A 26,780-nucleotide genomic window follows, 5' to 3' on the forward strand; every position below is an offset into this window, starting at 1 on the left:
TCGATAATATCATGCATCCCTAACCTAGAGTCTATGTTGTTTGGTTGATGAAATAGTTCGGAGGGAAAATGATCAGAGTTATATTTTTTAGATGTCAATTACCACAAATCATTCAGTGACAGAACTTGTACAATTACTGCAAGGTGGTAATTTACCTTGCTGTCTAGTTTATATAGTAATTAAAGTAAATCTATTAAAACAGGCTGCAGCTGACTTTTGCTGGAGAGAATTCATTATCTCAATTTGATATTAATAAAGAAAAACAATTTAGAAATGCCAGTTATGATCAAAAGGGAAAGCTTGTATGCAATCTGACACGCCAGAGATGTCTGGAAAGGAAAAATGAAGAGACAAACAAAGCTGTCAAAGGATATGAGTGTTTTAATAAAATCATACACTATATCATACACGAGATGAGTAAGAGTCATGGCCAGGATTACCTGAGTTTGTTCCTGTCTTTAAAAAAATACAAAACTATAAAACTCAAAGTCATAAAACTCATTTCTTCTCTCAGTCTGTGATCATAACAAGGACGGTCTAAATGCACTCCATTCAATTCATCCCTGAAATAATTTTTCTTCTTCAACAAAAGCAGCAGAGGATGAGACGGACTGAGGCTCACATTCAGATGATGGACAAATGTTCCTGAATGGATCTTAACAGCTCAGGTCTGAGAAACACTCTGCTGATGTTGTAAAAGGCTGAATTGAAAGTGTACTCCTTCAGGCCATGAATCTAATGTACACATCTTTTTGTTTCCAAAACCTTCTGTGTGTGAAGCAGCTGTGCAGAGTCATAAAGCAACTTTAACTCAAATAAATAGCATAAAAAGAAAGTTTAAGATCAAGGCATTCTAAAAGCAAATCAACTTTCTTATATTTCAAAAAGAAATGCAACATGTTCTGTTCTCAGTGCCGAGGTAAAAAGCCTTTGCCAGTAACTGTTTTACCCTTTTCCTTCTTGTCTTCATCCATGGTTGACCAGCAGGTTCTGAGGAAAAAAGGAGAAAAAATATATAAGAATCTGTCCATTTGCACTCCGACTCCCCGTTCTGACCTTTGAGATGCTCTTAGGTGCAGGACTATCGGAGTTTTCCAGGCTTAATTGACCACGACTTAAAGGTCAGACCTGGTAATAGTAGGGATTATCTCAGAAAAGGAGAGAAGTGGACCTGCTGACTGGTTTTAGTCAGAACTATATTACAAACAAAAGGCAGGTTCATACTCCAAAAATTGTAACTACAAAAGGGAACATCAGTCTCTCTTTGTTGCTGTCAGCTTGTGGACTTGCAAAGCAGCAAGACTGGCCAGATTCCATGTGGGTTATCCTGCAGATCCATCTTGCAAAGCTTCAAGATGAAACTTCTTTATTGACATGTCGATGGCTGCCTATCTAGCTTGTCCAGTGTAGATTACTCCCTTGGCTAAACAGGCCTACTACTTCATGAGGAACTTGACGGACAGAATGTTTGTCCCATCAATCTCTACGTTTGTTTTCTGAAGGGTTTTGCGTTCCTCAAACACGTCTTTGTGGTGGTACCCCGATAAATCTGAGGGCGCATTCACACCAGAGCTGTTTGGTCCGCTTTATACGAATGCTGGTCCGTTTTCCTGGATAGTCCAGTTTGTTTGGAGTGGTGTGAAGCTCACAGGAACTCTGGTGGGGACCAAACAAGTGGACTCTGGTCTGTTTGAAAACAGGGGTTTCGGTGTGCTTCTAAACAAACCCTGGTGCGGTTCCTTTGAGGTGTGAGAGCAAAGCAGACCAACTTGTGAACCAAAGGCAGGAAGTTGCATAAAGCGTAATGATGTATGATTTATATGTGATTTAATGCATTCAAATATATGTCGGTACCTCAAGGTGTAGCCATAGCAACAGGTCCTAGTCTATCGCTCACATGTTGGCTCGCCTTTTTCTTCGGTGCTGTCTTGATTGACATGCTGGACAGCTCACTACCTCGCTGGCTGCTGGTAATGTCCCAGTGCAAAACAGAAACCCCAAGAGAGCGTAAATTTGGTGTTTTTCATTGTTTATGTGGAAAAAAAGGCCGGCAGAAGGAGATGGATTCCTGATTCTGTCTCCTTCTACCTCTCCTTCTCCCCTTTACCCCTCTTTGTTTGGGATGACAGTGCCACCAAGTATGGTTTGGTTTGTTTGAGGGTATGTGAATCCAAAACAAACCACAGGAATGTGCAACAGTGTTGCAATTTCAGTTCCAAGTCGAACCCAGTCCCCCGGACTATCAAGAGTGAAAACAACTGGAAATATATCCCATGCCATGGATATGTGAACCAGATTATCTGACATGTCAGTTTAGTAAGGTTCTGACTGTCATCGTTCTTTTTTCTTTTTTTGCAGTCAGTGGGGTTTATTGTTCAGCATTGCATTGTTTTGTTCTCCTTTAAGGGCTTACAAGTTGAAACTTGAAACTGATTGGAAACGGGCTGCTCAGCTACATTCTAAGTACCTATGAGTTCACACCACTGCAACTGGAGGAGACGATGCATCATTTCCATAGTCACTCAAGCTTCAAATGTCCCCCTAACAAACTGGGCTTTAAATACATTAACAGACTGGTCAGTTCTTTCACTCTGGATTTAAAGGCCAGGCAAGCCTGGGTTTCAAGGTGAATTAAAGCTGGGGCATCACAAGGAAACTATATGGACCATGGCATGATGTTGGCTGGCACTGTGACAAAGCCACTGAAGCCTGAAGACAAAGCTACACAACTAACGTCAAGTTTTGAGTGCAAACACAACCAGCGAGTCTTCCATCAGGCATTAAATACACCATGATAGCAGATTTTCCTAAATCAGTAACATTCTGGTATGAATGCTTTTGTGCTCTGTTTTTCTACCAGTGACACCATGGCCTCCAAGTGAGGTCTGTTTAGCCTTCCAATCCTCTATTTGAAAACCACTACAAACAACTGATTTAAGCAGTACAACCTCCATTTTTCAAGCAGAGATCAATGAGGTCCTTGAAAGAGTCGACACTCGTCCCTGAGAGACTACAACAGGTTTGACATCATGACTCCTGCTAAAGTCAATGACCTCGTCCTTTACACAGTTAGGAGGCTTTAATCACATCGTGCCCTCTTCAATGAAATAGCTGTGGTCAATTAACACCTCCAAAACCTTCAAATATGATTCGGACAAAAACACAGCTTATGAAAGAAAGGTTATAACCAGAGTATTTGAATAAAACTTTGCACAATGCAAGCGTATTCCTACAACCTTGGAGTGCAAACTCAAAAAACATCAATAAAAGCTTGGTGGTATACAGATCCTTGTTAGGGAGATGGTCTCAACAGAACAGAGTCAGTTAGAGTGTGGAGAGGAAGCTCACGGGTGTTTTAGAGTAGGTGATTGGCCTCTGTGTGAAGGTCAATAAACTCTTTGAAGCCTTATTAGTTATTATAATGCCTTCCAAGAGAGACAATATCTAACAAGACAGCTTTTAGCTATGATTATATAAGCTAATTACCACTGGGAGGCCTGACCCTGACAACTACACCTCCCACACAGAATCACAATAAAAGGAAGGCCAGATGAAGTAAGGCTGCTCGGCCTGTTTTTAGATGATAAAGTGACAAATTCAACTTGATGAGCTGTGTAAGCGTCACACAGCTGCACGTGGATGGAACCACAGTTGGCATGTAATCACTGAGAGCCTCATTCGTCTATATATTCTCATTACCTTCTAAGGATTTGTTCTATAGAGGATCCAAAAGACTGTAGATAGATTCATGAAGCTGGTGTGTTCATAGCTTTAGCCACATGACTCTCCTAAAGCAACAATGCATATTTAAATCACGTGACAACTGCAGAAAAACTGAGGTATTAATTCAAATTATACGTTTTTGCCACATTCGACTCTTATACATCACCTTCGATACTATTTAAATTTCTACAATCTGAAAAGTCTCAGTCAGAACTTCACTTTGATGATATTTACTCTGCAGCATCTTCATTAGTGGAGAATCCTTCCTCTAGACCTGCATCAGGATGAATGTTCACAAAAGTATGGACAGTTTTATGCATTTTCAATATGTTTGGGTCAATAAATCTGTCATTTGTGAAGTGAAGAGCAAGAAATTCCACCTCTTCAAATCATGGGTTAGTGATAATGAGCAAACATTAGCTAGTTCCTGTTGCTAAACTATAATATTCAGACCTGTCAGATGCCCCCTTCAGTCACTATTCTGTGGCAGTAATGTTAGTTAAATGTCATATTTTGTTGAGTTATAACAATATTTGATGTCAAAGTCTGATTGATGTTACTGGGGTTCCCAAACTTTTTGAGCTTGAGACCCAAAAGACAAATTTGGTGCAAAAAACAAGGAAGTAAAGTCTAATTTTGCAAAGAACTGGCAATAAAATTGACAAACTATTGATTTAAAATGAATAAGAAGTTTGTTTAATTAACTGTAATCAATTAAACTATTAACATTACCACAATGTTTACATCTGCTGAATGTTCAGATTGGGGCTGACTGATTTGTAAAATTAATCTAATTGCAATTTTGTCCCCCACTATTGGGATAATATGTGATTATTTTTAAGTTCATTATATAGTTTTCAACAAATACAAGCAAGAAATCTTCTATATTATAATCTACACAGCTTGGAATATACTACGGCAAAACTATTTAACCTAAATATCTAACTCTGATTATTTTGGCTCAAACTGCAAATTTGACATCAATTTCTATATTAATGAGGAGGATTATTTTCATGTCAGTCTTGTTTTAAATGAGAAAAACCTACATTAGCGAAGCAGGATTTATATTAAAAAAAAAAAAGAAACTTGAATGCTAGCAGAATGTATAATATCGGATGCAAAAATTACTGAACTGGTATTTACAAACATTTCAGGTCCAATAAATACTGCTACTTTTGTGAACTGCCCAGCCCTAGTTCAGATTCTCAACACTCCATAATGAGCTTCAGCTTTAAACCTGAACTAGAAAATGAGGACAAAGAAACAGTAAGGTAAAGACTATGGCTACGTCTACGCTGCAGTCAAAAGTGACCTGAAACTGATTTTTTTGCTTCCATGTGACTCTGTGGACTCTGATACAGGGGATCAGGGTACAAATCTGGGTCAGGGTATTATCAGTATCCAGTGTTGGCTCTTGTGGGCATTTTTTTTTTTTTTTTTTTTTAGGGATGCAACAGTACCAAAATCTCATGGTATGATAATACCTCAGTAACAAGTCAGCATTAATGAAACAACACTTTGAAATATGGCAAAAAAAAAAAGCACTGTAGATATGCATTAGGCTTAAAAACTATGCACTTAAACTTTGGTTCCATGCTTACTTTTTCTTAAAGCAACCAGAGATTCTGGTGCCAGCCAGCCAGGATCATCCAAATTGTGCATAAGCAGGAATCACAAACTATGGAAAAAACTACAGTATCCTTTCTGTTTGTATCCATCATTAGCAGAGGTAACCATTCCCATTTCATCTGCTGTATTTTGATCACCCAACAGCAAAGGTACAGTGCTTAACAAATCTATTAGACCACCCTAACCCTAACCAAATGAAGATTTATGCCACAGCTGCCCTGAATTAACAGCATTGGTAATTACCAAAATCATTTTTTAAGTTTCTGCAATGGTTAATACACCAATATGTAGAAGCTCTTTAACCAAAATGATATCTTTAATGCTAAAATATAATTATTATTGTTATCCATGAATTTTCAAATTTACTGATTTACAAAAAACTGAAAAATAGTAAAGCACATTAATATTTCTTGATTAATATGTCAAATCATAGTTATTTACTTGCATTCCTGAACAGAAAAATGAGTTTTAGTGGTTGAATGTTATGCTTGATTAATTTCTGACTTCTCAGAGAAGCCCAGTGAGCCGGCTCAAATTTGTGTGAATTCAGTTTGAAATTCCTCATTCCTGTTCAAAATGGTAAAACATGGAGAGCTGACTGAAAATGAAAGAGTCCGCATTAAAGCACTTCATGATGCTGGATGGTCTCTGAGACAAATATGACAGGTGGTCTAATAAATTTGTTAAGCATTGTACATTTACTTATTAACCGTTCTTTAAACAAAAGCATTGCAAGAATGTCAAATAAAGATCTCTATTCTTTAAATACAATATAATGAATGGTAACATATGAATATGATAAGAGTTCCATGTGTTTTTAAGCCAGTTACTTTATCATTAATATTTTAATTGTTGTTGTCTCAGCCCTCCTTGGCTCCATAGGCTGCACATCAGCAGGGAGGAGGTTTACTTTAAAATGGAGACCGGTCCCGGTGAAGTCGGACAGCTCCAGCAGCCTGTGTGGAACGATGCGATGAGCTAAATTGACCGGGTTCTGGGGTGCATTGACCTGAACTCAGCAGGTAGAGAGACAGACAGCCTGTGTGGATCTACAGCGCGGGGCGTCGCAGTATCTGCTCTAAGTGTTGCAGAGTTCAATCCAGCTGTGAAACTCAAACCATTAAAACCACAGAGAGACCCACAGAGCCGGTTGATCAATACAACCCCCCTATCCTGTCCTCTCATCTCACCCCCCTGATTTACTCTCCTCCCTCATTCTCTCTGTTCCTTTCTCCCTACATCTACTCCTCTATGTAGTCTCCTCTTTTCCAGTCTATATTATCTCTCCTTTTGGTTTGAATGTTTCCCTAAAGATCAAGACCACAGCTACGCAGCTGACAGAGAATAAAGACACTGATGCATGTATATATCAGAGGTGAGCCCCTCTTGACCACATAAGAGTGGAGGACAAAGAGTGGCGGCAACTGTCATACAAACACTGACAGATAGGGTTAGGGTCCTCTGTTTCCTTTCTTTTGAATGCATTTTGCACACATATTAAGATGAATAGTTATTGTGTTTCTGCACTATTTCAGCCCTTTAAATCCCAGTGGCTATATAAATGCATCATGTTTAGTTTATATGTAGTTTTGTTGAATTTTGGTACAATGTGATGCATTGAAAAATGTATCTAATATTTTGTTTCACTGGAATTTTATTAGAGAGGTTTTGACAAAGTTGTGTTTTGACAGACCTACAGAAACCTTAAAGCTAAGGAGGATTTCATGGATCACTTTTAGCAATAGCTTGCATCAGATACCACCGGCATCCCTTAAACTATTGGTAGATAGCAGAGAGTGAATCTACAGCAATAACAACAAAAAAAGATGCTTGGTGTGATGCTTGCGGTCTTTTGCACAAAAACAAACAATTATGGACTCGTCCCAATGTAACAAGAGGAGGACCATATGGACCGGCTCTGTCCCAAACAGAACTTGAGGTACGGATGTGAAACATGTCAAGAAAATTAGCCCAGTAATGCCGATACATACAGCCTCACTGGGGGTACGATGAGCTGCAGGGATAGTCAGGCCAAAATCTGTCTGACTTTGTGTAGTCTGAGCCGGCCTTTCGTGATTCCCACAGAGGAGCCACAAAGCTATGATTGCTAGCAAAGCATGGCAAAGTGTGCTGGAGGGTTTCCAGGTTAAATGCAAAGCTAACAGTTCATCCAAACTAGACATCACAACCCTACCCTACCCAAAGTAAAACTATGATGAGTACCAGCCTCGTCTTTGAACAGGAATCGGTCCTTTTTAAACCAAAAATGGCATTCCCAAATCTCCTGAAAATCTCAATTCTGCTGAAAAACACAGCTGATTAGGCTCTAGGGCAGATGCTTTGGCTGTGTTGGCCAGTTGTTATTGAGGGACTTCAGTCAGTAAGAAATGGTGTCAGTAATGAGAGCGGTATGGGGAAGTCTTTTCTTGTTATTTTGATGACTTGTTAGGTCCAAGCATAAACAAAATAAACAAAATTTTCACAAGACGGTCTAAATTTCATGGAAATTTTCCTTTCCAAAATCTACAAAAAGTCCCCCAAAATTTCCTAGAATTAATGTGAATATTTTTCAACATGTTTTTAAATTATCCTATAAAATACTAAAACATTTGGGGAATGTTTGATGAAAGCTGGGGGAACTTTATTCAAATATTCCCAATTTTTTTCAGTGAAACTTTAAACAAAAGCCTAAACATTCCAAGAAAAAAAAAAATCCCCAAAATTCTATTTCAGTTCCTGAAAACTTTCAAGCAAATTCCCTGTAACTACAAAGGAATTTCTCTCTAAAATTTCAATTCAAATTCCCAATTATCTAAAAATACATTCCTTCAAATGTATGAAAATGATGGGAAATTACCCTAAACATTCAAACAAATTCCCTGAAATTTCCATCAAATCTCTTGACAATTTCAAACCTAAAATTTTAAAATAAATTTTCCAAATTTTAATGAATACGCAAAAACATTTCCAGGGAGATTCCCCCCTAAAAAACTCAAATCACAAATTATAAACACATTTCCAAAATTTCCATTAAAAGGCCTGAAAATTTTCACACTAATTCCCCCCAAAATTTCCTATATTCTCACGAAACAGCAAATATCTCCCAAAACTTCCAATAAAACTCCAAAATTTACAAACACATCCCCAAATTTCCATATTTCCTTAGTTGAAGTTTAGTTGCAAATTCTCCAAACACTTCAAGCAAATTACTAAAAATTAAATGGACATCCTGGACAATTATTTAGATGCTGGTGTGGACTGATAATTTGACATTTCATTGATTTGATTGGATCATTGATCACTGATCCAGAGCATGAGACCCCTAGAGTGAGATATAGTGAGTAAGGTTCCATGACAAAGACAACAGCTTTGAGAACCACACAAATCTTTCACATCGGTGGTAATCCTAGCACAAATCATTTCAGTTGCTCTAATTTTACTAACACACCAGACAAAGAATAATATGTATTCTCTGTGTTACAGAGACTTATTAACGTGTTGAATGGAGGCAGACGGAAACATGAAGGGCAGAAATTAACACAAAGGTTGTCTTCCAAAGTTCATTTTTGGCCGCCTATTATCAGTTTCTCCTCTTCTATAAATAACAAAGAAACCCTGAAGGCCACTAATGAGTCTTCTTATCATCAATTAATCTGTTCATTATTTTTTCAATAAAACAGATTCACCCAAACTTTTCCTGACAGGTTCTGAAAATGGTCTCAGCACTTCTTTTGTACCATACAAAAACTGGAACCAGCTCCCACAGTAACAAACTAATAGATTTCCCACCTGTTGCTCTAATTGAAGATCCATCATGAGTTAAAGTAGTCGCTCACTTTCAGACTCAGTAGGGTAACAACCCTCTGCCTCCAGGATAACGTATTGGTATCTGGGCTTTTACAACAAGCCTATCTTCATTTCATGAGGGTCCGATCAGCAGATCGGGGGGGGGGGGCGGCACAGGACTGAGGCTGAACACAGTGGGAGATAGAAGGAGAAAAACAAAAACCAAACAAAGTCGGGAGAGCTAGACGAGCTGCAGAAGTCTGCCTGTACTCCACTCTGCCTCGACCCAGCATCAGAGCCTTGACTCAATTGGAAATCCATTTTATCTGATGACTGGCAGGCAATTGGGGCTCCCAGGTGATAGGCTGAGGCGCTGTGGTTGATAGGCCTGCCCACTCTGCTGCTGAAGGATGGAGGGATGGAGACGGAGGGGAGTGTGGAGAACACGCACGGCAAAGATTGCCTCAACAAAGTTCATTTTAGGTTACCCACCTAGATAATCATCTGACTCCACTCCTACGCAAGTAAGGAACTCATAGTGGTGACTCACAAATATATTGATCTCAATATGCTGCATATATATATTAGTTATCATAAAATCCTGAATATGAGTCACTCTGTTACCCCGTATGATGCCATCTATTTTTGGTGGATCTCAAAGAGAGATGGTCTACAGTCTTCCTGAAAGATAATTTCCATTTTTAAGTCCAAAGCTTCTCTGTGCCGCTGTGTCCCTCTTTCTTGTACCACCTCTATGACTAGAGTCATAATTTCTACCTCTACTGGTCCTTTATCATCTTTACCTGAGGAGTCTTTTCAGTTGAGTATAAACCCACAAGTTTTATTTGCTCACAGTATACCACCATTACAGTCATGGAAGCAGCAAAGCTGTTTAAAAGTGGCGCCGTCACTCTGGTCCCAGTACTATCCACTCACATTTTGTGCAGTGAAGCAGCCGCTTGCAATACCAGTGGTTCTTGCAGAGCTTTGTAGTTATGGAGGTTGCCTCTGCCTCTGTCTTGACTACTGTTGTCAAAAGAATAAATAAACGAATTAATAAAAGAACAAACTGCAGATCATTCTGGTCTTTTACGTGGCCTACTGTCCTTTATCCATCTGCAAGAACCCAGGGAGTTTCAACAGTGGCATCTAGTGGTTGAGAAACCATTTGACAGAAGTATGCTAATCTCCATTATAGTAGGTGGCAGTCCAACTCCTGCTGCTGCTATTGGATCTTTCTCTGGTTGGCTGTGCTAGCAAGTTAGGTCAGGTCAGGTATGGAGGCATAAGCCGGTTCAGCTTTTCACCTTGGCCCTTTACTGCTCTGGCCTCCTGATGACAACCCTACAGGCCTGCGCCAGTTCCATGCCTCATCTCTCCAGGTATCTTCCCAGCTGCCCCCTCCACGATGGAGGTGGTCGCCCCAGTCATTTTGACCTGCCCACCCAGTCCTGGGCACTCAGTACGTGGTGAGCTGGGTCAGGCCCAGGAAAGCACACCAGGTGCTTTTAAAAGCACAGCTGCCATTCCCCTATCTAGCAGCTAACCCTTCCCATCCCTGGTCTACTGAGCGCGTCAGCATTAGACACACGGTCTTGCCTATGATACCCAAAGAGAAGTTGTTACAAAGGAGTCCAGCCAGCACCTATGGCCATCAGTCAACCCCCAGGCCTGGAGACTAGGGACTTGGGAATGCCACACTGTCTTGCCCAGTGAACCCATCACCCCATGCAGCAGTCCAAGTCTGAGGTTCATCTCAGCCTCGCAGCCAGCGGATCGATGGAATACGCTGCCAAGGTAGGTGAACTGCTCTACAACTCCTAAACTCTCATTCATAGATAGATTCGATGGCATCATACAAGGCATCCTAACATGTTAGGAAGCCTCTAAATATTCATATATTAATGGTGAAAACCGACAACAGCTCTGTAAACTTAGTATGTACTCAGCACTCTACTTGTAGTACAAATGTGATGCATACTATCCATCTAGCTTAGTGGTTCCCAAAGCTGGGGTTCTCCTGGGGCATTGCAAGACACTTAGAGGTGGGTTGTGATGCCCTCCAAAACAAAATAAATAAATAAATAATTATTTGTTTTTTGTAAAGATACACATCACTGTGGAGAATTTTTAGGCATGTTTAGACTGCAATTTGTGAGCCAAGGAAGGCGTAGATGTGGCAAGTAAGCCACCTGAGGGCGGAGGATTGACACAACCCCAGTCATGCTCTGGATGTCCTTGCATATTTACCATGGACATGGGAAAACAATGTAATAAAAAAAATAACCAAGTCCACACCTTTAGGGTGGAGTAAAGAGTGGATGTGGCGAGTAAGCATGGCCCAGGGCAGTGGTTCCTAACTTTTTTTCCTCTGAGCCCCCCTTACTTGTATCGTAGAGGAGCTGGGGACCCCCAGGACCCAAAAATAGCCCCACACAGACGTTTTATTATCAAGAGACCTTGCATGAACTATTCATAAGAGTTCTATCATGATTTTAGTTTGTACAAGTGAAACTAATCTTTGCAACCTCAAAGCAGAGAGAGCCTCACGCCCCCATGAAATCTCTGGCGCCCCCCCAATCTGGTTCCGGACCTTAGGTTGGGAACTATGGTACTGTCTACAAGGGTAGTAGGGTTGCCACAAGCCCCTGGTCATGCTGTAGATGTCCCAAGGGCCTAATAACTGCTGGTGGTCTCTGGGTCTATTACCATGGGTGAAAACACCCAAACAAAAGAGATGCTGCCGAGCCTGACCTTGGCTAGCTAACAGCACTTGTGTGTCATAATGAGAATGCCTCTTTTTGTCTTTTGTGTACATGCAAATACATGTTAATTTCTTTTTAAATTTAGCATTCATCTTTAATAAACAAAGAACTAATAACATATTATCCAACTATTTGGTGAGATTAAGCATCCAACTAAAACACAAGATTCTTCATATTTGATTCTAACTGAACCTCTTACTGTAATGATGCACTATTTGAAATGTTACCTTGGTTACCTTACATGTGAGTTACAGAAAGACAAAGTGTTTCAATTGAAATGGTGTCCTAATAGCTTGAAAATGTTGAGCAAAGTCAGTCAGTGTCTTCTAAACGAGTATACTGCAGCTCCGATTGACAACACGTGAATCTCCTGTCACAGAGAGGAGACGTAATGTTTAAATATGAGAGCATCCGTGCATTTTTTCAAACGTTCTCTATCTGAAGACCTGCTAAGCGCTCACCTACCAAAATAGTTTAATAATGACTACAAACTTGATAGAGATGTTTCAAAGCGTGACTCCTGTCTCACCTCCTCCCAGCAGGTCAATCACAGTGTGAAGGGAGTGTGAATGTCAGATAATTGGTTGCATAAAGGTACAGAAATAGTCAGACAGATCCAGTGTACCAGCGGTAAAGATGAACCTTCTTTTTGTCAGGAGCAAATATGAGTCACAGCACATCTTTAACAGAACAGCAGCAGCAATAACAACAATATATCACCTAAAATATCATCATTTTAAATGTAATATCTCCCTAACAGCTTTGAAAAAAACATTGAATTACTCACCGCTGCAATCCTGCATCTTTATACCTGTAGTTTTCTTACCTTCACATGCTAAAGACAAGAAAATGACCCCAAATCCTCTCTTAAAACAGTGGCCACTACTTCTGAACAAAGCCAAAATGAGGAGATGGACCTGAACAGTTTGATTTCGAGTGTTTTATCATGGCTGGAAGAAATCTCACAATTACCTCCCTTAAAATTGGACGGGGAAGGGTTGTCGGAATAAATCGATTCATGCCAGAGTTAAAAATATTGATTACTAAGATTCTGGACCAAAATGCTGGTTCCAAAAGTTTGTTTGAACATGGCTAACCTGTTACTGCCATTATCTTCCATGCACCTTTATTAGAGCACAATCCCTGCATGCAATAAGACATTCGCCCCTTCCTTTTCAATTTAAAGCAAGAATAAATAAAGTTTCATGTATTCTTCTATAAGTATATGTGGATTTTCTGGTTTCTCCTTCTTATATTTTTTACATAAAAATATGCAGTCTCTGACACGTCATATGAAAACTCCTACTTCTCTGCTAACAGGCTTCTGACCTTTTATCAACCACGGTTAGTTTTCCCAGAGGGTGAAGTGTCAGAATGTCATATGAATGCATAAAATTATGTATGACTATGAAGTTGATTCATTTATCATATGAGTTTAATTAAAACACTTATACAGATAAGGTGTGGGAGAAATTAATGCAAAAGCAATTATTCTACCTTTATCATAACAAGTTTGTCATCTGTGATTGCCCCCTGTGAGCTAACGGCATCCAATTAAAGGCATGCTAGGACCTATGGGGGCACTCGAAGAGTGTTTGGCCAGATTTTACACAGAGCTGGAGTCGGAGAACAAACAATATTAACATACCACACACCTGAACTGAGGGGAGCGAGAAGGGGACAAACAAAAAGAACTATGGAGGTCTGAATGGGAAATAGAAGGACCAAATATCGACAAAGGGAGCAGCATACATCACTGCAGCAAACAAGCTGACTGTCAAGAACAGTGGTTCTCAACCTTGGGTCGGGACCCCCAACCTTTGGGGACACAAGACACTGAGAGGGGGTCTCCAGATGCCCTAAAAAACTAAGAATGTTCTTTAAATTACACTGTTGCCACTTAAAACCATTTTTGTCAAATTTTAACCCTTTTTATCATTTTTTTCCCACCAATTTTAACACATTTTTACCATTTAACACATATTTCTGTCAGTTTTAAGCTCTTTCCACCACATTTTTTCTGCCTGTTTTTGCCACTTCTAAACTATTCCTGCCACTTAAGCTTAATGTTGCCCCGTTGACCCATTATGGCCACTTTTAACCCCCTTTTTCCACTTTTTATACCCATTTTTTCCCATTTGAACCCATTTTACCGTTTGATATACCCATTTTTGCTAGTGAAACTAGTTTCAGCCAATATCTGCCTGTTTTTTCTTTCTCAGTTAACCCTTTCTGCCAGATTTTTTACTATTTTTCATCTCATTTTACCAAATTCCCACCCATTTTTGACAGCTTGAAGCCATTTCAGCTACTTTTTAACTCCCTTTTACCACTATGTATGCCTATTTTTGCCACTTTAACCCATTTTTGCCATCTTCTTCTTGCCATTTTTTTGTCTAACTTTTGCCACATCTAACCAATTTTGGCTACTTTTAAAAAGCTTTCATGGCCAGCTTAAAAAGACTAAATAGAAATATCAAAAATACAGTCATTAAACTTTCCCGAACTGTATGCGTCCAAGTGTCTGTGGAAAACTGTTCTTACCAGAAGGATCTTTGGTGCTTAATGGGTGAGTTAGACATCTGGCTTGGCTAGCAGAATGTGCAGTGTTCATTCACTGGTTGCAACTGGCTCACTTCTGCTCTTGTCTTAGCTTTATCTCCAGTCAAACATAAAGAACCTAGTTCCAGGGATATTGTCGCTTTTGTTCAGTGCAAGAGGATGGAGACTCATGGTTTCTATTAATACACAGACAATGGTTAATGCATAGAGGAGCTATTCCAAAGATGAGAAGAGCTCTCAGCTCTGTCTAAAGTCATCATTGGTGGAGTACACCATGTTACAGACGCACAGATGAAGACCAGTAATGATAAGCCTCAGAGACAGTGTTCAACTACAATACCAACAAGCAGCAGACTTTAGTACACTTGCAACATAAAGTGTATGAAGCTACAATAAAACTTTAAAAGCAATTTCAAAGTCTAACGAGAAGTGAACTTGTCATCACAGCTCTGCCAGCAAACAATAACACAATTGTATTTATTTATTTACAAAAAGGCCAGGGAAGAAAAAAAAATCGATCTCTTTGGGAGCACTCGGTGTAAATTGGAGTGCAGTCACAAAGGGGAGGCCTGCCTCAGCTCGTACAGAGAGAGAGAGGACGCAGAGACACATGGATTGAGTGACAACAGGACACAAAAGAGAGCCTACTACAAAGTGGACTTTTCCGATAATGTTGCGGCTGCTTCACAGCAACAAAAGCGAGCGAAAAACCCACCTAAAAGCCCCGCTGTTGCCCCCTCTTATCCCAGCTGGTGGTCTTGGTTCCACAAAACCTCCTGCAACCGCACATGTGAGTGGAGGGGTGAAAACGTTGACCTGAATATGAGTGTGAAATGTGCCTCAAAAACACTGTCAATTGCATATGCAGCTGTGGTTGCTTTCAATAGATCACAATACAGAGCTGAGATGAATTATTATCAGGACCCCCATCGGAGAACGCAGAAAAAGGCAGGAGAGCAGGGGGTCTGGTGGCGCGAGCCGACAAGCGTGGAGGCGCTCAGAAAGGTCAGGGTACAGCGTGTCAGGGCTACAAAAGCTGGTGGAAATGCGGTTGTTAGTGTCCTGAACTCTACCCTTCTCTGTCTGTGTCTCCACACCCCCTAACTATCTTCTTTTTAGAAAGCTTTGAAGCATCCGAGGGCCACGAGGCAGATGAAAGTGGAAACGGAGGCTTCAGATTTGGCTTGATGTGGTGTTTTATCGAACGCTGCAGTGCAAAAAAAATGACCAAAAAAAGGCAAAATACAGGAAGGAAGACAGCAGATAGCAGACAGAGACGAGGCAAGGGTTAAAAAATGAAATTCTTCACGATATGCTTCTTAAAGGTAGTGAAGGTGAACAGTAGCCCTAACCCTAACCTCTGGGACATGTACAAGTTCGGCTGAAAATATGGTTGTCCAAAATTTCTATACTTTTTTTTTAACTTTTAAAAATGTTTGCACTAGTGTTTCAAGAACACAGGCTCCAAATGATGCAAAATCTGTCATTTTTATGTTCAACTGAACTGAAAGTGCAGAAGCTATGCAGCAAAAAACACCTATAGTAATATTTCAGCAAGAGAGCATGCAGTGGTGGACGATCAGGCGATGGAGAGAGCGCCACTAGTGACTAACAAAGCATTTATATGGAGAAATAAGATGCTATTTACAGATTATTTCATTGCACTTCAGTGTAAACATCTTGGAAACGTGTGGACACCTCCACACAAACGTGCAGGAAGGTTCAGGATTTGTTTGAGTGCTGCTGAACTGGTACTGCCTGCTGCCCACTGGGTCTCTCTGCTCCACTCTTTGTCACAGATACACAACTGTGTTATTCACTGGCCAGCAGGCACGTTTTCTTGTGTGCCTTTGGCATCTCATTAAAATGCATCTGCAAATGTCAGTATCTGTTGCAAAAAGACATCCTAGGACAGAAACACTGATGTCTCCTGGTCCCTTAAAGTTTCTCTTCATGTTCCAACCTGTGGACTTTTAGCTTCACATTCTTCCTTTAGCACTGAAGCTGCAAATCAGAAAATTAGAGAATACAGACATAGACAGGATAAATGCATATACTTCTATAGAACCAAAAAGAAATAAGAGGAAATATTTCATTTGGGTATACATTTTAGTTTGAAAAAAAAACATTTATTTTGCCAATAAACAGTTTTTGTCTGGTTTTGCAGGTTGGAAATCAAAAATTACTGAATCAAACAGTTATGACTAGACTGGATGCATGGCTGCTGCGTTTCAGCTGCATCATGGCTTTATTTTCATTTCAGTATGCATGTTAACAGTCTGGGATTTCAGGCTGCCAGCATGAGCGCTGAGAATCTCACGTGCTGAGAATCCAGAGAATAGAAGGCTCGCCTATTTTTTATGCAAGCTGCACACGTCTCCCTGCTAACAGACTGATAAATAATACATAGAGAGTCATATTCACCTTATTTTAGCAGATGTCTCTAATTAAATTGTTCTCTAAAATTCTGCTGTTGCTGGAGCTTTCTGTTTCTACATCAGTAGAATAGGTCACAAGGAAGTTAAACAAAGTCCTGTTTCAGGTCTGTTTTGCACATTTCAAAGCAAAAGAGTTACTCTATGTCCACTAAAGAGTCAGAAAATAGAACTTTAATTTAACAAGCACCTTAGGACCACTGTAAAATCTGCACTGCGTCTACTGCTTTACTGCATCTCAAACACTGTAAGATGACTCACTGTAGTAAAATGCCTCAACTCATAAGTACAACTGCACTAATTAATGTAAATCTGCCCACATCCTTGCACATTTTAAAATTCTGATCATGATTACTCAACATTCTTGTACCCTTTGCACATCTTGCAACCATGCTATCAATGCACATGGACATGTTTATACTGTCTAACAAAAGCGTTTCATATTTGAGTCTTATTTCTTTAATACTTTTTCAGTTTTATCGGTTTATTTATTTTATTCTAATGTTTAATTCCTAAGATCAAAGCTTATGGGGGTCAGGTTCCATGTTAGGTAAGCATACTTGGCCAATGAAGCTGATTCTGATACTGAAAAGCCCAGTTTAGCATTTCTGTGGCTAAATTAACTTTTTCTGTACAGAATGCTTTTATTCTGAGTTTCAAAAAATTAAAATCTCTTGTAGGAAGATTTATTGAGGTAAGCATATGAGGGAAGACATGGCTGTGATAGCAGCACCTGCCTAATATGTATACCAGAACCGTGTGAGCCGGGGTGCACGTGTGCAGCAGCCATCATGCCGGAAACACGAACCCAGTCTGAGCGCCACTGCAGCTGCAATCAAACAAATCCTGCAACTTCCTGCACATTTGTGTCGATGTGTTTCAAAATTCTGTGAAGTTAAACTGCTAAAAATATAGTAAAATTATATCTTTGATTGTAACTTCTGTCACTCCCCCTTTATTCGATCGTCCACTGTCGTGCGCTTTTGCTCTCTGCTGTCATTGTTCTTAAATTTACTGTACTGTATACAGTTTCTTGTTTTACAAAATTTGGTACTAAAAACTGCAAAATTAAGAGAATTTTGAAAGAATGTGATACTGAAAAAGAGTTTTAACAACCTTAAAATCTGGTCTTGAGCAGTGCTATGAAGGTTCAGTTGGGTGAAATTCTACCATTTTGCACCTTTGCAAAGCTCTGGCATTACTAAAGTTTTCTTAAAAACCGGCCACATATATAGAAAGAAAATCTGGGTTTTTTTGCACCAAGAAACCTGTGGTGATGTTTTGTTTTATCTATTTATTTATTCGGAGATGCAGTTCTCCTTGAAAGCCCTCAGCTCTCCATCTTAGAGAGCCATTTCTCTGAACACAAAAAAGGAGAGGCTTCATTCACTAGCAAAATAAACGGAGGGTGTTTTTTTAAACAGGAGTGCAGAATCACAAGATAAAAAACTCTAACCCACAGAGCACACAATACAAGACAGACGAACAACAAAAGAGAGAGATTGCGAGCAGTTAATGATGCTCAGTGGTGATTGGTTGTGATCGGCTGTACAACGATCGATGCCTGCTTGAAAGGAGGCAACGCTGATGGTTTATGACGGCGGGAACAACTGCCAACAGTATGAAAATGAAATCAATAAGTCAACTGCAGCACAGGGAGGGAGAAATGAAGGAAATGGCAGAGAAAGAAGAAGACAAGGGAGTAGAAAAAAGAGGAACATTGGCAAAGAAGAAGTAAAACAAGAGAGACAGAAAAGTGGAGGAGACATGGAGACAGAAAAAAGTGTTGCAAACAGACGTGGAAGCTAGATGAAAGGTGTTGACTTTAAGAAAGCAGAGGCAGAGAAATAAAACTGATGGATGAAGGAGGGCTCATTAAAGATAGATAAAAAGAGGCAAAAAACAAGCTAACTGACAAACAATCAAATAAACAACCCCAAATCTACTTTTCTCAACAGAAACTCAAATGCCGATGGAGATCCTGATGTGTATATCATGGTCATACCTGTCAGCGTCCGTCATGTGTCTCTGTATGTCCCAGTGTTCCTTTCAGCAGCTATTTTTAATTTTAGTCTCAGTTTTAATTTTGAGACAAAATGTCTTTTAGTTTTAGTTGCATTTTAGTCATTTCAACCCTTTTTAGTTTTAGTTCATAAAAAGTCCTCCCATTTTAGTCTTTACTTTTAGTCCAAGCATTTATTTTCTTGCCTAAATCTGGTACCAAATCATGGTAGTGTGTTCTGTGCACTCTGCTAAACCTGGGGTCCCTGCTTTCTACAGCTGAGAGGCAGAATAGATACAGATGCATTGTTTTTTGACAGTTTACCACCAGAAGGGAAATATCGATTTTCAATGACCGATAAAAACTACACTACATTTTTGTTTAGGTTTAGTCATCTTGACAAAAACTAAACTCATTTTTAAGTGCGGTATTGAGCTTGTGAAAGACCCAGATCTGTCTGAGCCACACCAAATATTGCCAACTGTGGCACCAGTCAGATGGCCTTATTACACATGCATGAAAAAGTCTCAAAGATCCTGCTCCAAAGTTGTTGTATTTCTGGGCATGCCCAGACAGAGTGGAAAAGTGTCGCTGGGTGCGTTTTATCACAACTTGTCGACACGTCTTCATTAAAAGAAGAACAAAGAACAGCAGTGAGTTGTTTTCTTTTCAAAAACAACAAAAGTCATGTACTGACATGTCTACAGTCGACATGGTACACGTTATGCAGCTCTCTATGGAGTTTACTCCTTGGTAGCGGCTTTGGTTGGCCTGTAAAGATGCGACAGACAGAACATTCCTCCAATCACCCTCCAAGTTTTTTTCAAAGGCTGTTCCCTTTCCCAAACACCGTCTATGGAAGGTTTCCCAGCTGGATGTGTGAAATGAATCCATCTGGCGTGTCAGGTTAATGAGTTACGTCATCAGCTTCAAAATACTTCTGATGGCCATCAAAAAGCTGCCAGGTCAAACGTCTCCAAGAACGTACTTTTGCAAGACCCCTGAAACTGGAAAAGGACCAGGGTCTATGTTTCTATGTAGTTTTGCTGCTTTAACTTGGATCAGTTTCTTTATGCAACTCTACCAACTGTTAAATAATGAATGCATCTAAAACCTGAAGTCAAACTATCAGAAATAAAAAGTCAAAACAAAACAGAAATTAAGACTAATAAAATATTGAAACTGATCTAACATCAGTTATGTGGTCTTTATATAAAAATAGACAAAAGGCATAAAATAAAATCTAGGGTGAATAATAATTCTGCTGCCATGTTTGACAGGACGTCTTTGATTCCTCTAAAGCCTGACCTGGCCTGGGCCTGAGGGGAGGGGTGGGAATCCTGACCGACCCTGCCCCAGATCAAGGGCCATGTCTTAACCTCTAGAGTAGAGACATTTCTGAGGACAGTCAAACACAAAAGAATAAATAAATAAAATGAGTGCACATAAATTACCTAAATTCCTTGAATGAAGTATTTGGTGCCTTTCTTTCAGAGGGGCAGGAGCACATGTTGGGGTGGTGACCTGCACAAATAAATGACAGGGGGAACACGAGGCATCTGCCGAGCTTGATCAAAACTGGGCCAAATATTTTCCATGAAACTGCAGACAAACAAACTTTAAAGGTCTCTGCTGCACATTTAGTAAGACTTCCAGTTAAACTAACATGCTATAAAGTCTCCTACTATGTTCTTGTGGATCTCCATTGACTTTGTGCACCACTGTGAGCCGGGTTGGAAATATGTTCAGGCTTTCCTTCAGTCTTTTCTCTTGTCTGGAGGCAGTCACAGCTAATGAGGCACAAACAGACCCAAAGGGAAGAATCTGACAAAAGTTTACTCTCAATGACAGGCACATTTTTACAGTATTTCATTGAAAAAACATGGAAGTCTAAGTGAACAATTAGCTAATGTTATCAAACCCTTTTACCTTTTATTTCTAAACCTCTGTACCTGTTTTCTCAAGTGGGCAGAGAGGAAAAGCAGTCAAAGTCACACATTTTCTGTCAGAGGATGAAAAGTGCTCTCTGCTCCATGGTGCATCAACTTTGAAGAAAAGTTCTGCACTTTGAAAGAGGATATAGAAATACTGCAAGACTTTAGCCCCAATTAAAGCAACCCACTCGTATTTAGAAGCTCTGCGTCTAACTCCCATGCCTGATTTCTGCAGCTTCTCTCAGAACAAATATAAAGAGAAACTTTGTTCCTTAATTAGCTCTAGTTTCAGGAAATCTTTGAGACATTTTGTAGTATTTGTTCATGCATAGCAACGAGAGTGTGGGGTTGGACAAGTCATATATTCTGCATCATAAAAACTGACAACATTAAGAACAATTATGTGTGAGAGTTTGTGTGGTCAGTAGAGGGTCCAGTGAGCAGCTACAGACCCTCATTCTTCTTCATTAGTGCTGACCACTCAGGGGCCTGCTGTCTCTTCTTCTCCCTCTGCATCTTTTCATCCTTCGTCCATCTCTAAACTTTTCATCATGACCTCCACATAGGATCCACACAGTTTTCCTTTCACCCTCTCTCTTCCTGATACTTCCTCTGACCAGCCTCCTTGTCCAAGTCTGTCTGAGTCTTCTTCCACTCTTCCTCCCTACACTTTTCCAAGACTTTTCAAGGACTTTCCAAGCAAATGAAACAGGGTTGCATCATGCCCAAACAACATCTTACTTTCTGTAAAAAGTCTGATTAGAAAGATATGTAGTCTATGGCTACAACCGTAACGGACAGATGGTTTCAAATATCCATTGCATTGACTATATATGTCACATTCATCTGGGAAACCTCCCATGCAAAGTGTTCGAGAAAGGCTGGACTTTTTAAAAAATTCTCAGAGGGTGATTGGACAAACATTCTGTCAAATTCAGCACAGGCCAAAAGAAGCTTTCAGTGTGGCTTGTTGCTCTTGTTTTGATAAATAAATGTGGTTCAGTTCTGATAAAACTGCCACTGTGCCCAAAAACTCATGCCTCTCTGAGGTTTTCCTCCAACACAGATGAAGCCACCACCTCCTTCTCCTCAAATGACGCTGACTGGTCTGAAATCATTTCTGGTTCAGCACAAATGTCTGCCTGACATGACATGCCGTCTTGAAGTACCCTGTATTCCACATTATATTTAATAGTGATTCTCTCTGGAGCCATTTGGTTTCACTATTATCATCATTGTTAATTTATAACCACCATCCCTTTTTCTCTTTTGAATGCTGATTTCCTTTTCTGCCTGAACACCATTTACTAAATTAGAAAACATTAAAACCACCATAGATGCTGAGGGAGCTTAAACTTCATTATGGGTGAAGCTATCAGTTATTTTCATCTGCTAAAGCTAGATAAATCTGGCCCTCTACTTTGATTTTCTTGTCTATTTTTGTTTTCTATTTTAAGATTCTTTTACTTGTTTTTAAAGCTTTAAATGGTCCTTCTTATTTATCAGATTTGCTTTTACCCTTTGAGCCCAGTAGAGCCCTCAGGTCTTCAGGAAGTTCTCTGTTAACGGTTCCCAATGTTAGAACAAAAATTTACAGTGAGGCATCTTTTTATCACTACGGCCCCCGTCTATGGAACAGCTTACCTGAAGACCTAAGGGCTGCACCCAATATTTTTAAAAGCAAACTCAAGACCTACCTCTTTAGTTTGGCTTTTACTTGAATTTAATATACTCATATTAATCTTTTTTAGTAATTTAGGTTCTATCTTACTGTGTTTTACTACAGAATTATCTTTTAGTAGTTTATCCTCTTGTTTTTATTTTTCCAAGTTCTTCCTAAGTGTTATACTGCCCTGTTTGAGCATATTGCTGCTACCTTTTAGCATCTTTTATTCTCATTACAGCACCCTTTTATTATTTGTTTATTTCTTAACTCATTTCAATTTATTTTTTAATCTATTTAATGATATTTTTAATTTTACACTTTAACCTAACCTCCAGTGTTTACTCATTTTAAACCTTCAAGATGCTGTTTCCTCAGTGCGTACTGGGTACATAAATCTTCCCGTTCTACTAGTGTCTTTTACTTATGATGCATTTTGCCAGTACTGTGTATGGATTGCAGGGTGGGTTTGGGTCATACTTCCTGTTATCTTCTTTTAATTCAACTGTCTGTTTGTAAAACACTTTGCAATACATTTTATTCTATGAAAAGTGCTATACAAATAAAGTTTGATTAGATTTGATATTTTGGCCAAGAGATGCCATTAAAATAGACGAGCCTTCTACTCTCGAGATTCTCTGCTTATAACATGTGGCACTCATGCTGGAGGTCTGAAATCTTGTCAACATGCACACCAAAATAAAAATCAAACTGATACAGTCCCAGTCGGAAAGGGCTGCACACAGTAAGCTCACATTTTTTTCCTTTCACTACTGTCCATAAACTATCATCACAGTTTGATATGATCCTTAACACAACTTAGCTCTGTCAGATGACAGAACCATCTGTTCAGTGGATATTAAATTAGAAGAACTGTATTTTTTTCCTATAACGGCACAACTTTTTTGAGGACATTTAGCTGATTCTCTCCTTTTCCATGACTGGAAAGTTGGTCAACTGTTTTCCACTAGCCCTATTTTTTGTTCCAGATTCTCTTTTATGAAAAGCCTCCTCATACCTTCCCCTCTTTCCCTCCTCGCCCTCATCTGTCTCAGTCTCTCTCCTCCGTCTCTCTCTCTCTCTCTAGCATCTGCCATCATCCCTCGTCCTCCTCCACTCCTCCATCTCCACTACTTTATTTTCCTTTCTCGCCTTTTCAATTTCTCCATGCTCACTGTCATGTTTTCAGAGCTTTTTTCCCCCTCCAGACGACCAATATTTTCATATTTCCTAGCTCTCATTCATTTTCCTGGTTTGCCGTCTCGTGAAGTCTCTCCAGCTTTGCACTATCGGTCAAACTCTTTCTCATTTTTCCCTTTCAGGCTGCTTATAAAGGAAGCATGTTCCATTATTTGTTTGACTTGTACAGATCCCCAGCTTCAGCTTGTCAACATTTAATCTCAGCTTCCACTTTAGACCTAATCATTTCTTCTTTCACCGTGCTCTCTTGTCATGCTTTGGCACTCTCCTCTACTTCACTTCTTCCATTTTATTTTGCTTTTCTGTGTCCAGAGTTTCTCAAGGTCTTGCCATTTACGTCTCACTATCCTTTCACGTCTGCCATCGCCTCTAAAATCTGTACATCTACACCTTTTTTTGTGCTCTTCAATGCACTTCTTTGTCCTCAGCCTTCTTTTTATATTTTCTTTCAGTTTGTTTATCTGCATTGTTATCTGCCGGAGGAGCTGCTGTGATCTTTGCACCGGCATGACTCCTGTTCAATCAACAATAAGACAGAAGGTAAAAGAAAAAAGGAATCAATACTAGGTTTTATACCGCTGTGATTCACTGGTTCAGTAAAAGTCAGTGTGCATTCAGATCTGCAACACACTGATTTATTATCAGCCTATCAGTGCTGTCGATAGGGTTTTTCTTTCAGAATGGACTTATCAAAACTTGATGAAACTATTTTCTCTTTCTGCTTTATCTTCTCGTCTCCTGTCCGCAGGGAATCAAACTTGCACACTAAGCATGCAGCAGAAACAGCACAGAGGCTCCTGCTCAACAAAGCTTGGACATTTTGAATCACAACAGTGTTCCTAAAAATGAGACACAATCCCTCTGTGGTTCCATGGAAATCTGCGACTGTAATACATCAACTACAACACTGCCCCGCAAGTAAATGTACCGTCCATCTCTTCCCTTTCAAAATCGAGTTTATGATCATTTTCCTATTTGATGCCAGAATAACATTTAAGACACTGTCTCCTTCAGGATCAACACCCAGTTGGCTTTACATATCAGGATGAAACAGGAAGCCAAGAAACGCTATGATCCAGTCATGTAACCGTTTACATTGTATGACCATCGTGCAACATTATGGGCAAGAAAGACTGTAATCAATGTCAATGGAGTTTCCCTTGAAAAATCTAACAGAAAAAGGTTGAAGACAGATTTATTATCCTGTTTACAATATTTAAATAGCTACAAACAGTACAAAAACAACACTCACATCTCTTTCACATACCTATAAATAGCATCACCAGCAAGTACAAATAGCAGCTACATAATAACAAATACTGAGAGCCAGCTGGACGTTTATTCTCTACGAGAGGTCATGTATGGTAGCATACGCCGGTTCAGCCAGTCCTGCTCTGGCCTTCTGGTGGCAATTGTCCAGGCCTGCACCAAACTCATGCCCCATCTCACCAGATATCCTCCCAGCCTCCTCAATGGCGCACATGGTTTTCCACGGCATCTGAACAAGCCCATGTGGTCCTGGGCACCCAGTGTGTGCAGCTGCCAGTCCTATATCACATCAGCATTAGACACGTGGTCTTTCCAATGTCACTTAAAAATGCACTGAAGAGAAGTTGTCACAAAGGAGTCCAGCGGGCGCCTTTGGCCATCATCCAGGCCTCACAAGGGTGTAGTAAAGCTGGGAGGACCAAGGACTAAAAGACTCTGACTTTCTTCCACATGTTCAGATACCGGGATCGCCCATCGTCCCATGTGTGAGTCTTAGTCTGTGGTTGATCTCAACCTCCCAGTCAGTGGATCAATGGATTATGCTGCCAAAGTAGTTGAACAGCTCTACAACTTCCTTGCTCTCACCATTCACAGACAGATTTGATGGCAGGATCCAAGGCATCCCTAACCAGATGGATTTGTTTCAGACATCCAGCTGGTAAACCTCTCATAGACAGCATTTGGAAAGGGGCAGAGCCTTTGAAAAAAAACTCTGAGGGTGACTGGATGAATGTTCTGTCTGTCACATCTTTACGAGCCAATCAGAGCAACAAAACAGATGACATCATAGCTGCTACCGAGGACTAAACTCCAGAGAGAACTGCATAACGAGAACCATGGTAACTGTAGACATGTCAGTACATGACTTTTGTTGTTTTTTTAAAAGAAAACAACTCACTGCTGTTCTTTGTTCTTCTTTTAATGAAGAAATGTTGTCAAGTTCTGATAAAACTGGCGCTTTAGCAGCATCCATGCTAAGCTCTTCCGCCATAATTGCACCAGCCTCTTGTTGCTGCTTGCTTACGTCACAACTCCGCCGCGCCTGAAAGTACTGCCCCTCGATGCTGATTGGTTCTGTCACTTTCTAACCAGGCCCAAACTGTTCAGACAGGAGCTCTGCAAGATGGATTCACCAGTGAGAAACACGGAAGCGGGCGTACCCATCTGCTTTGTAAGGTTAAGGCATCGCCCACATGTCTGGATCTTTGTTTTGACCCAGGAGACGTGCATTCGAAAGTTTCTGCCAAATCACTCAGGAAGTTAAGCGCCCCCACAAGGACATCTACGGTGTCTGCAAAGATCACAATCAGAAAAGGCAAATGAAAAAGAAATGCCTGCTGTTTTCATTGTGATTTAAGATGCTAACCGATAGTTTACAGTGGAGAAAATGCCCCTAAGTTGGGGATTCTGCTCATGGGAGTGTGAGCAGTCATACTGCTATAATATTGATGCCATCCTATGACACTATATGACTAAGTACTATATGACACTAGGAAGAAACACTTTATTTTAGGAAACATAGACTTAAATCTACCAGTCTTGAGTGGTGCGTGCAGGGGACCACAGAAATGGAATGAGCTCGATGACGGCGTCAAAATGTCACAAAATCTCCCAACATTAGTGCATCACTGGCTGTAGTGACTGCTTGTTGCTCTCGTTTATTCCGTCTACTTTTTGTGGTCTGGTGTGGACCGACTATAATGCTCCAGTTTATGGTCTTCCACCTTTCTTTGGAGCTTGGAAATGCTACTAATGAAATGACTCATTACTATTGAATTAATGTTGGACTGATGAACTTTTAAAGGGACAATT

The 26,780-nt window shown here is 40.0% G+C and overlaps 1 protein-coding gene across 1 annotated transcript in view; it reads right to left on the reverse strand.

Annotated features, from left to right (window-relative positions):
- Nucleotides 1-363: 363 nt before the first annotated feature.
- The window catches only part of LOC121517125 (MICOS complex subunit mic25a-like), a 142,026-nt gene continuing 115,609 nt past the window's right edge, over nt 364-26,780 (reverse strand). The window contains exon 8 of the mRNA XM_041798659.1: nt 364-990. Coding sequence (XP_041654593.1) covers nt 967-990 — 24 coding nt within the window. The 3' untranslated portion in view covers nt 364-966. The remainder of the gene's footprint in view (nt 991-26,780) is intronic.

This window comes from Cheilinus undulatus, linkage group 11 (assembly GCF_018320785.1).
Source record: "Cheilinus undulatus linkage group 11, ASM1832078v1, whole genome shotgun sequence".
NCBI lineage: Eukaryota > Metazoa > Chordata > Actinopteri > Labriformes > Labridae > Cheilinus > Cheilinus undulatus.